This window comes from Cnephaeus nilssonii (assembly GCF_951640355.1).
Source record: "Cnephaeus nilssonii genome assembly, chromosome: 8".
Taxonomy (NCBI): domain Eukaryota; kingdom Metazoa; phylum Chordata; class Mammalia; order Chiroptera; family Vespertilionidae; genus Cnephaeus; species Cnephaeus nilssonii.
In genome coordinates this window covers 17,716,595-17,729,234 of record NC_137079.1, presented here as the reverse complement: position 1 = coordinate 17,729,234, position 12,640 = coordinate 17,716,595, and the positions used below count along the sequence as shown (strand labels likewise).

General features: G+C 45.4%; 1 protein-coding gene across 1 annotated transcript in view; it reads left to right on the top strand.

The window, feature by feature from the left end:
• The first annotated feature begins 8,773 nt into the window (after window positions 1-8,773).
• GSR (glutathione-disulfide reductase) overlaps window positions 8,774-12,640 on the top strand; it is a 37,972-nt gene continuing 34,105 nt past the window's right edge. The window contains exon 1 of the mRNA XM_079778965.1: window positions 8,774-9,113. Coding sequence (XP_079635091.1) covers window positions 8,829-9,113 — 285 coding nt within the window. The 5' untranslated portion in view covers window positions 8,774-8,828. The remainder of the gene's footprint in view (window positions 9,114-12,640) is intronic.

Genomic DNA, 12,640 nt, shown 5'->3' with positions numbered 1-12,640 from the left:
TGCTCTGCCCGCTTGTCCTTTCTGCCCACCGGGTGTGATCGTTAAGGACCTGACCTCCCAGTTGTATGACCTCATTGCCATCGCCTGGCTCACCTCCGGCCTTTCTGCCGACCTGCAAACTCAGTTAAGCTCTGGAGGTCCTCAAAACTTAAGATTCCATGCTTTTGAATTTTCGTTTTCTGACCCATCAATCCTCCCACCTCACCCTTCAATGCAATTCAGCCAACATTTATTGAGCCCCACAGTATGCCTGGTACTGTAGAACTCGTAGATATTCAAATATGTATGTTACTGAATTTGTCCTCACAAACTCAGTTTGGTGGGAGAGAGAGACCTGTAAACAGATGAATGCAATACAGTGCCTGAGTGCTGTGATGGGGATAGTCCAAGGCCTGGGCGAAAGCTTTCCTGAAAGAAATCGTGACAAAATTGTGTTGTAAATGTTAGGAATGGGGGCGGGGGTACAGGAAGAGTGGGAGTTCAGGTTTAGAAAACAATGCAAAGGAACTACCAGCAGTTAAAATACTGCAGTTTAAAATTTGAATGGAGGTGTATAGAGGTGAAACCGGACAATGAATGGGTCCGGGCTGCCTGTCACTACTTGAGCCAATCAAGCAGAGACAGGGTTGAATCGGAAATGAGTATTTTTATCTTCCAGTATTGCCGGCAGCATGGGAGAGCAGCAGGTCATCCACAGAAATCTGCTCTACTACCCCTTCACCCTATAAGCCAGCTGCTTTTATTGGGTGGAAGGACAATGAATGATTACATGGGGAAGCATGCAAAAGGAATAAGAATGGGTTTGCAAAAGGAATAAAAATGGGTATAATGGTTACAGGCAATTAGGGCTGGGGGTTGCAAAGGGCAGGTGCCTCCTGGACTCCGTTGTTGCAGTAACAAGGCTGTTAATCTTTCCATGATGATAGGCAGTTCTTGAATAAGGAGAATGGACTGAATTTCTTTTTTTTAAGTATGTTTTTATTGATTTTTAGCGAGATGGGAAGGGGGAGAGATAGAAACATCAGTCACTGAGAAACATTGATTTGCTGCCCCCACTGGGAATTGAACCAACAACCTTTTTTTTTTAATATTTTATTGATTTTTTATAGAGATGGAGAGCGATAGAGAGCTAGAAACATCGATCAGCCGCCTCCTGCACACCCCCCCACTGGGGATGTGCCCTTGACCGGAATCGAACCTGGGACCCTTCAGTCCACAGGCTGATGCTCTATCCACTGAGCCAAACCAGTTTCAGTGAACCAACAACCTTTTTGGTCTATGGAACGATGCTCCAACCAACTGAGCAACCTGGCCAAGGCTCCACAGGTAAGTTTTAGAAGCCGTATTTAGATATCATGGAGGAGGAGAGGAAGGGTGAATTTAGACAAGGAATGGTATTGTTATATGAGGAACCATGATTCAAATATTACAGACTTGATTCATTCCATCAACAACAAATAGGAAGCAACTACTGTGCCCCAGGTCTTGTTACAGATGCTGGGAACGTAGTCACAAACATGGCAGACAACAGTCCTGCTCTTGGAGTTTGTACTCTAGTGTGTGATGGTTAATTTTATACATCAACTTGGAGGGTGTTTTGTTCTGTAAATAGTTACAGAAATAATACCACATATTTAGATTCAGAATAGGAATATTAGTGTTATTTCTAAAGCTTTTTATGATCTTCCCCATTTTATATTTTCAAATACATATGTAAAACAATGAATTTGAGATCAAAGAATGAAAAGCTATTCACCACATGTATCATTTCCTCCTAGAAGTGTCTTCTGAGGTAGTGTCCAGTTTCCCAACAAAGCAAACTTCCTATTCTCAGAAAGATTCCTTCTCATCATAAAATTTGCTTTTTGTTAATTTCATAATCAGTTATAGTTCTCTCTCTTCAGTGTTTATCCTTTGCCTTAATAAACACTGAAATTGTGCTATTGAGAAGGCTAACTGCTATTTTGTAAAACTACTGTTTGGAATTCTCTGCTATTTTTTAGATGGCCTCTTATTCTAAAAAAATAACTTTGCTTTCTAGCCTGCTTTAGCCTGCTTGAATAATGAGGAAGATAAACTTAGCTGTCTGACCTTGTAGGCCAGAGACTAGACATGCCCATACTCTCAATGCCATGCCAGGTGTATTTTTTAATTGGATAGAACTGTGTTGTTTTCAAGGCCGGCAGCGAGATAACCACTAAGCGCTCATAGGGCTGGCTCTTTAATAAAAAGGGAAGTTCTGCTTGTAGCTTTGCTTAGAATTTGAATTCATTTTCTCTAAGCCCACCGCAGTGAATAAAGTGGATCTCCAAACTCTCTGAGCATTGCTTGATTTATTCCGGTTCTCTGTAACACTATTGAGTAATGTTTGTTTTATTTCTTTCCTCATATTATTTTTATCTTCATAAATGACTGCAATTATTTTCATATATGCTTCATGAGAAATATATTTCATTGAGCAACCTGTATGAGCAAGGTTCTTTATAATACCACTATTTCTCATACAGACGTCTCAGATTGTTTAGTTCAGTAGGCCCTCTTATCCATGTTTTCACTTTCTGCAGTTTGTTATCCGCAGTCAACTGTGGTTTGAAAGTCTTAATGAAAAAATACAGAAATAAACAATGAGTTTTAAGTTGTGCTCCATTCTGAGTCCTGTGATGAAATCTCATGCTACTCCGTCCTGCCCAGGACATGAATCATCCCTGTGTCCAGTATCTCCATGTCTCCATGCTGTAGATGCTCCTGCTCTTTAGTCACTTAGTAGCCACCTAAGCTATCAGATCGACTATTGTGGTCTTGAAGTGCTTGTGTCCAAGTTACCCCTATAATAGCCTACATCGGCACTGCCTACATCATTCACCTCACTTCGTCTCATCACATAAAGCATTGTATCACCTCACATCATATTCACACAACTTTTTTTAAGGTATCCTACCTAATAATAGACAAATATGCAAATTGACCGTACCTTCGCTATGCCCGCGATTAGCCAGGAGGCGCGGGGGGGGGGTGGGACTCGGGGTGGCCGATTGGGCCGGTGGGATGCTGAGCTCGCATCGCCAGCAGCGGCTCGAGCTCAGCGTCTGTGCCATGGCTGTGCTGCAGCACAGAAGGGGCCTCTGGGGCAGCGAGCTCACGTCCCACCGCGGACCATCAAAAGCAGGGGAGCTGGGTGCCTGTCCGCTCAGGCACCAGGCCTTTCAGAAGCCTCCGGCGGGGCGGAGGTTTCTGAAAGGCCTGGTGTACCAGCGGACAGGCACCCAGCTCCCCCACGATCGAAAGCAAAAGTGTAGGAGCTGGGTGCCTGTCCGCTCAGGCACCAGGCCTTTCAGAAGCCTTCGCTGCGCCGGAGGCTTCTGAAAGGCCTGGTGCACCAGCGGACAGGCACCCAGCTCCCCCGCGATGGAAAGCGAAAGCGTGTAGGGGACCCTACAATCATGCACTGGGCTTCTAGTATTATAATGGTTCTATTTTATTATTTAGTTGTTACTCTCTTTGTGCCTAATTTACAAATTACACTCTATCACAAGTATGTGTGTATAGGAAAAACAGCCTATATAGGGTTTGGTACTCTCTGCAATTCCAGGCATCCGCTGGCTTGTCTTGGAACATATTCCCTGCAGATAAGGGGGGGACTACTGTACTGTCACCACCTTCCAACATAATAGCTTTGCACCTGTAACCTCAAATAGCACAAAGTTGTAATATAGATTAGTATTGGTCATGAATGTATTTCCTACAAATTATAGAAAAATGTAGAGGAAGAGAGAGGCTACATTAAAGAAAAAGAAAAACTGATAGTCAACATTGTCTCCTACAAAAAAAATATCATTTAAAAAGAATCTTGGAACATACAAGAATCAACCAATGAATGCATAAATAAATGGAACAACAAATAGATGTTTCTTTCTCCCCTTTCCTCTCTAAAATCAATTAATCAATAAGAATCTCAGATTTTCTTTTTTCACCATAAAACACCATCTATCATGGTTTCTCTCCAGTAATGGTTAAGAGAATAGGCTTCAGAGCTAGGCCTCCAGGATTTGAACCTCTGCTCTGCCATTCACCAGCTGGGTAATCTTATACAAGTTACTTACCTTCTTTGAGCCTCAGTCTCCTCATCTATAGAGACGATAGTATTTATTTCTTGGGTTGAGGAGCAGATAACATGTAAAGCTTTTAGAGCCAGGCTTAGCTCAATGCATATTATTGGTTTATTTTTTAAAATATATTTTTATTGATTTCAGAGAGAAAGGGAGAGGAAGAGAGAGATGGAAACCTCAATGACGAGAGAGAATCATTGATCGGCTGCCTCCTGCATGCCCCACACTGGGGATCGAGCCCAAAACCCGGGCATATGCCCTGACCGGGAATCCAACTGTGACCTCCTGGTTCATAGGTTGATGCTCAACCACTGAGCTACGCTGACTAGGCTTATTTCTGAAAAACATTTCACAGTGTTTTTGTGGAAATCACCTAAATTTGTCTAGTATTAAAAATATTTTTAACGATGCAATTATTAAAAGGTGAAATAATTGGGGCTCTGCTGTTTCTCACAAATCATGCTAATTTATCATGATGTCTTAAGACTGCCACATTTGAACAGTAACTCAGTTGATTTTTATTCTTAGCATTTACTATCATCTCCAAACTATCTCTTTTTAACTGCAATAACTAAAATTTACTTTAGCTGACATTTCTTTTTTTAAAAAATGATATCTTAGTGTAGTTTTTAAAAAATATATTTTTATTGATTTCAGAGAGGAAGGGAGAGGGAGAGAGAGAGAGAGAGAGACATCAATGATGAAAGGGAATCATTGATTGGCTACCTCCTTCACAGCCCACCCTGGGGATATGCCCTGGCATATGCCCTGACTGGGAATCGAACCTGCCACCTCTTGGTTCCTGGTCAACACTCGCCCACTGAGCCACACCAGCTGGGCTAGCTGACATTTCTTAAAGAGAAAATTTAGATAAGGTCAGAAGTCTTCAAGTGCTTGGGATATGGCTACCTATTCCTCTTCCCACCTGTCAGAAGCATAAAGGGAAAATGCTTACATGAAAATAAAATAATTTAGCCCTAAATAATACCTTATGGACCTTTGGTTTCAACATATTGCATGGATTATGTAACTAGGTGATTAAAAGTGCCTTTCTCCTTTGAAACTATCGGAATCATAGACGTTTACTTCCTTTCATCTTCTTTATGTTTGCTTAATGGAGTCATTCTCCCCACCCACCCCCATATTTCCTGGTTCAAGACTTGTCATCTTTGACTCTTGAACCCTTCCTCAACTTGTCAATTTTACTTCATGTCTGTCCAGTCTGTTCCTTCCTTGTTAGCAATACTGCTACCTATTACTTTTGCCTCCTATACTGCCAGTTTCACCATCTCCAGTTCATTTCATATATTTTCAGGGGAAATACACCTCCGGAAAATCTCCAGTGACTATTGCCGATGGAGTAATGTTTAAACACCTGTGCCAGGTTACAACCAAGGTCTTCCAGGACTTCACCCATCTCCCATTACCCCCTTCAAGCTGCCTATCTGCACTGCTCTGCTTACTATTTCCAGCTCCCGCTGGCTCATTTCCTCCACTCTACATTATTCTCTCTCATGTGCTTATTTCCTTTTTGGTCAGCCTCCCAGTTTCACACATGAAGAAACTGACACTCAGAGAGGTTAAGTTAACTATGACAGTGCCTGTGGTATGATATGAATCCAAGTGCCTCTGACTCAGACTCTTAACTGCCAAATACTTCAATGTGTATCTCTTAAGAACAAGGATATTTTCTTATAATCACAGTACAGTGATCAAACTCAGGAAATTTTATACTGATGTAGTACCATTATATATTATACAGGCCATATTCCAGTTTTGTCAATTGTCCCAATTCAAAAGCTCATCCAGGATCAAGCCTTACTTTTTAAAAAAATATATTTTTTTATTGGTTTCAGAGAGGAAGGGAGAGGGAGAGATAGATAGAAACATCAATGATGAGAGAGAATCATTGATCGTCCGCCTCCTGCATGTCCCCTAATGGGGATCGAGCTGCAACCCGGGCATGTGCCCTTGACTGGAATCGAACCCGGGACCCTTCAGTCCGCAGGCTGACGCTCTATCCACTGGGCCAAACCTACTAGGGCCTTACTTTTAATTCTCATATTTCTTCAATCTTTTTTAAAAAAATGTATTTTTATTGATTTTAGAGAGAGAGGAAGAGAGAGAAACATGAATTGGCTGTTGCCTCCTACACGCCCCACCCTGGTGATCAAACCTGAAACCCAGGCATGTGCCCTGACCTGGAATTGAACCAGCAACCTCTCCACCTCTCAATGCATGGGACAATGCTCAGCCAACTGAGCCACATTGGCCAGGGTTCTTCAGTCTTTAACCTGGAAAATTTCCTCAGCCTTGCATTGTTTTTAAGACATTGATAGTTTTTAAACTACCAGGCTAACTGTAAAATTTCCCTCAATGTGGGTTTTTCAGGTTATGGATTTTTAGCAAGAGTATTACATAAGTGAAGTTGTGCACTACTTTTTAAAAAATTGATTTCAGAGAGGAAAGGAGGAGAGAGAAACACCAATGATGAGAGAATCATTGATTGGCTGCCTCCTGCACGACCCCCCTGGGGATGGAGCCTACAACCCAAGATTGTGCCCTGACACGGAATCGAACTATGACTTCCTGGTTTACAGGTCGATGCTCAACCACTGAGGCACACCAGCCGGGCTAGTTGTGCACTTCTTACTGCATCATCTCATGAGGTACACAATGACAGATGTCTCCTCACTGGCAATGTTTAACTTTGAAGTTACCATTTTTCCCTTTGTGATTAATAAGCAATCTATGGGGACCTATTCAGAGATTGTGTAGTAACCCTTTTGCCATCATACTTTCACCCAGTGATTATAATATTCACTGATTGTTAATGACACTATGATAGTTGCAAAATGGTGACCTTTCTAACTCTGTTGTTCCTTTTACATGTATTATGCGGCGTTTTACTGGAAGGAAGAACTTTCCCATTTTCCCCTATACAACTTTTTGATCAGGAAAAAAACCTTCACAAAGGAACTGGGCACTATTCCAGTTGGAGTGTGGTGGATTCCCAGTCCCCTTCAGTGGCTGGGCCCAGTGCCTGTGACCTGGACCTTCACTCCTCTGCTTGTAGAGCTCTCAGTCTGTGTGGGCATGGGCTGTGGCCTATCATCACACCAACTCACAGCCCACTTGCTACTTTGTTGTCCAGTTGGTAGTTCCAGATAATGTACAACAATACCCCAGTCTGGACAGGTTGGGAGGAAAACGCTTTTGTGTCTCCATCTCTACCCTGTCTTTTGTTAGTTGGTTTAATCCTCACCCAAAGATATTTTTTTGATTGCTTTTCAGAGAAAGTGGAAAGGAGGGAGGGAGAGGGAGAGAGACACATCGATTGGTTGCCTCCCATATGTGCCCAACTGGGTTCATGATTGAACCTGCCACCCAGGTACATGCCCTTGACCCCACAATCAAACCCAAGACCCTTTGGTATGCAGGCTGATGCACTAACCACTGAGCTCGCCAACCAGGACTCTACCACATATGCTTCATCTGTAGGTCAGGTTGGGAATGGGAGAATTCCCTCACTCTACCGTTCTTTAATTCTTCTCGTTGGACTACTTATAAAATAATAAAATTGACACAACACTAGCTCAACAGGGGAAAAAAAAACAATACGCGTGCACAGGAGAATGACAATATGATGCTCAGAACATAAAATAAGGTTCAAAGACATGATTGAACTGGGCACCCTTTTATACGTTTTCAGTTTTCAACAAATTTATGAGAAATTGACAGGACAAAGAAAGTGTTCATTAGAAAGGAATCTAAAGCAAGGTGTGGTATTTGCTGGTGAGGAATCTAAACAAAAGTTTGGGCTTTGGCAGTAAATTAGTAAAGGCTTTACAAGGTTTGTTTACATACCCTTTTTAAAATATATGTATTTTAATTGATCAGAGAGAGAGAGAGAGAGAGAGAGAGGGAAGAAACATCCACAGTGATGGACCTGGGCATGTGCCCTGACTGGGAATCAAACTGGCCAACTTCCCCTACATGGAAGGATGCTCAGCCACCTGAGCCGCACTGGCCAGGGCTATCCACGCTTTTCAATTCTGGGTTTTATAACGTGTGCCACGGCTGTGTCTCCACCGTTCTGGAGCTGGGAGGGCACCTACCCAGGAGATTTATTTCCTACTTTTACGGGGACAGAGATTCAGACAGCTCTTCCTGCTTCTCGGGTGGTTTTAGTTAGAAATAATTGTGGATTAAGTCAGGGCAGTCTACCCTGGTTTCGACAATCGCGAAACTCGTTATTCCGATGTTTCCAAAACTAACATCAGCCTCCACAATAATGGAGGGAACTCTCCAGAGGCGGATGAAAATAAAAGAGGGCGTTCACCCTTTCTCGCCCCGCTGGCCTCCAGAAACCTACCTGCGGTTGACGCCACTGGGGTGCGGAGCCTCAGGTGCCGGGGTGAATAAGGAAGCAGAGAGACCGCTCCCCCACCCCAAGCTCCCCGCTTTGGGTAGGGCTGGAGGTTCGCACGCAGGTGAACGGCTGGGGTGGGGATGGGAGTGGGGCCGGCCCTGCCCGCCCGCCTATCCGGTCTCACGGAACCGCGGCCGGGAGACTCCAGCCCCGCCCTGCACCCCCCCCCCCCCCCCCCGCGCACCCCGGTCAGGTGCTTAGTCACCCCGAGGCCACCCTTGCCCGGGGCCCGCGCCCCCTCCTTCCCGGGGGCCCGCCCCAGGGCCGCCCCTGCGCTCACTTCCGCGCGCATGGCCCTGCTGCCCCGGGCCCTGCGCGCCAGCGTGCGGCCGAGCTGGCAGCGGGCGGCGCGCGCCCTCGCCGGCTCCCCGCGTGCCCGCGCCGTTTCCCGCTGCGTGGCCCGCGCCATGGCGTGCCGGCAGGAGCCGCAGCCGCAGGGCCCGCCGCCCGGCACCACGGCCTACGACTACCTGGTGATCGGCGGCGGCTCGGGCGGGCTGGCCAGCGCGCGCCGGGCGGCCGAGCTGGGCGCCAGGGTCGCCGTGGTGGAGAGCCACAAGCTGGGCGGCACTTGCGTGAGTACCGGGTCCCGCACCCCCGTCTCTGCTGCAGCCCCGCTCCCTCTTCGCTGCTCCGGGAACGGTCTGCGCTCTTTCCGGCTGCGATCCGTTCCTCCGGGCCCCACGCCTGGGCTCCCGGCGGCTGTGCTTTCCGCTTGCCCACCCGCTGCTGAGGCCAGGATCCCAACAGGTTTACATGGAGAAAAAAAAAACGTGTAAAGGGGCATCCTTGCGACCCCCCAAAACTAAACCTGCGTCTGCCCCGGCCCAGGTGCAAAATCAGCGGTAGCCGAAGTGGTTAAATCAAACGTAACTTTCCTACATCCTCATTCCTCAGGGTGGAAGAGTCTCGTGTTCCACGCCTGAGCTCATGGCCGGATCCATGACACATAAAACTGCAGCTAGCCTGTGTGTGTGGGAGAAGGGGTGTCTGTCCTTGAGCAATGCAGTTCCTGGCCCGCATTTCAAGGGCAGAGTGGTATTTACAGCAGTGGTTCCCACCCGTGGCTGCACATTCGAATCCCCTGAGGAGCGGAAAAAACTTCTTCCTGGGTTCCGCTCCCGGGGCCTCTGGTTTCATTGGTCTGAGGTGCAGCCTGGCCGGTAGGGTTTTCGGAAGCTCCGTGGGTGGTTCTGAATTTCAGCCCAGGCAGAGAACCACTGACTACAGGTTACCGGGATGCAGGATTTGCTATTAAACGAATCCTCAGACTTTGTGCTTGTTTTGTCTTTTGGGAGGCGTGGGGATTTTTAAAACTACCCCCCAAAAGAGGGTTGTGAATCCTGCAATTAAGAAACTGTTCATCATTTTTAAAAAGTTTTGTTCCCAAGTTATTGGCGTGGCTCTTTCTAGCACAAGACTTGATTGGGTGAGGTACTTGCTGTTAATATTAAAATGTCTCCCAAGATTAACCTGGGATTGGGGGTGGGTTCTCTAAAGTTCCTTCGGATACTGACATTTAAGTTGTACTAAATTGGGAACTTCTTAAGGGCAGGGATGGGTTCCTGTGTTTGTGCACCTCTTATCATCTTAACAAAATACCTTAATAACTGTATGTGAAATGAATGAGACTCAGTATTGACAGCTATGAAAGGGCCAACTCCTTTGTCCAGTCCTCATTTTTCAAGTTCAAAATGAAAGGGGGAACGAGAAAAGAAAAAAAAAAATCCCTGTTAATTATCCACTTGCACCTTGACACCTTAGTCCTGAGAAACTGAATGAGCAGAAGTCTGTCTCTGCAGAAAGCAGATTGAAGGGTGCCGCCACTAAGAGGCCCCTGGACAGCTTGATAAACTGCTCATCGTTGTAGGTCATTACTTTTCTCCTTCCTCACTTATGGCACAGGCAGCTGGTGGTGTTCCTCGTCGTTGTGTGGTTCTATTGGTATTAACCAAAAGGTTCCTGTTAGTAATGTGAACACACAGAGAGAGACTGCCTCTGAGAGCGAACCAAGGACAGACAGCTCAGGACAGTGGGCACTGCTGCCTTCACAGAGAGCGCCCGGCCTCTTAGCTCCTTCTGCTGCCGCAACTTCTATTTTCCTGTAAGCACTGATGTTTTGGGGAAATCCCCAATTTAACATTTTCATACTGGCTTTTGTACAAGGAAGGGTGTTGGTATGTGTTGAATATAAGAGAAGATAGAACCAATTGATAAGACAGGAGTTCAGATTCCAGATATCTGGGCTATCCTCAGTTGCAAAAATACGCTTCTTATGTGCAGGCATTTCCAAGCAGGTGTAGGGAAACTTAAGGCTTTCTGAAGCACATCATTTCATTTGTTCATGTCTGCATTGTTTTGAATTCTAAGGGCTAAGTATTTGGAGGGGGCTGGCTGAGAGAAAAGGGTAGGTAGATACAAATATTTGTAGACAAAAGTCCCAAAATGAAGGAATTTACAATATAGTTGGGGAGCAAAGGGTAGACAGTCAACCCCAACGTGAGGTGGATGATATTCATTGCTACAGTAATAACAAATTACAGTGGTTGAGAGAAGAGTTATAATTAATCATTTCTGCCTGGGCAACATGGGGTGGTTTTGTGAGGAGATAGTATCTTTCTGAACTTGAACGGATTAATATTTTTTTGTGAGGGTAGAGTAAGGGCAACGGCCTAGAGTCAGTGTATGTTGTATAATCGAATTTAACTGGAGCAGAGGGTGTCTCCAGTCGAAAAGATGGGAAGCTAATGGGTAATGGCTGTGGTAAAAAATGTGGATTTTTGGTGTGCCCTGGCTGGGTAGCTCAGTTGGTTAGAGCATTGTCTGATACCCCCAGGCTGTGGGTTCAATTCCCACGTCAGGACACATACAAGAATCAACCATACATAAGTGGAACAACTTATCGATGTTTCCTTTCTTCTCTCTCTCTCAAATATATATATATATATATATATATATATATATATATATATATATATATATATATTTTAATTAATTAATTTATTTTTTTTAAGTGAAGTTTCTGGAAGTGTAACTGGAAAAGGACTGGGCCTGGAGCAGGTCTGCCTCGTGCAGGGGCTGGTAGTGTGTGGGCTCTTGACTTCATGCAGGAAAGATTTCACAAAACAAGTCTAGGTGATTTTGAGAGTACATTTGTTTTATTTCATTTTGAGAGTATGTTTATTGAAGCTGGGGACAGTGAAACAAGGAAGGGCTGAGGAAAGAAGAAGCAACAGGAGAGCGCCTAGGCCAGTGATGGGCAACCTTTTGAGCTTGGTGTGTCAAACTTTGCCAAAAAACTGAGCATAACTCGGGTAGTGTGTCACTTTGAGGAAAAAACATTATTTCGCAAATGTTTCATCCTCGGCAAATGTTTCATTTCTGTCATCAGAAATGGCTACGCATGTCAAGTGCTGACACGCGTGTCATAGGTTCGCCATCACTGGCCTAGGCGGTGTTGTGCTGCGGCTCCTCCAGAAACGTTACAGGAAAGAAGGGAAGCACAGCAGGGCTGCTGTTAGCTCAGGGAAAGGTCAGAGAAAATGGGGCCTTAGGCACAGGTTCAGGAGGTAAGCCTGGGACTAGCTGCTCATTGTTCCCCCAGTTGCAAGTATGGTGGGGACTCAAGAGTTTAGGAGAGAAGCCTGGCGGGTGTGGCTCAGTGGTTGAGCATTGACCTGTGAACCAGGAGGTCACGTCCTGGTCAGGGCACATGCCCGGGTTGCCTGCTCCATCCCCAGTGTGGGGCATGCAGGAGGCAGCTGATCATTGGTTCTCTCTCTTCTCTGATGTTTCCATCTCTCTCTTCCTCTCCCTTTCTCTCTGAAATTTAACACGTTAAGCACCCAGCCTGTTTTGTCTTCTGGACGGGAAGTAGTATAGTGTCAGTCACTGGTGACTGACTGGGCGCTTAGCGTGTTAAAAAAAAAAAAAGTTTAGGAGAGAAAAGTAAAGATGTTTGCCTGAGAGGGAAGAAAGGCAATGGCATGCTCCAGAGAGAGCCAGCTCTGGATCTCTGTCTCCTGGGTTCTCATCTGTTCTCTAAAGGGAGGTATTTTAGGGGAGGATTTCAACAGAATATTCACCAGCTTTATGCTGATGC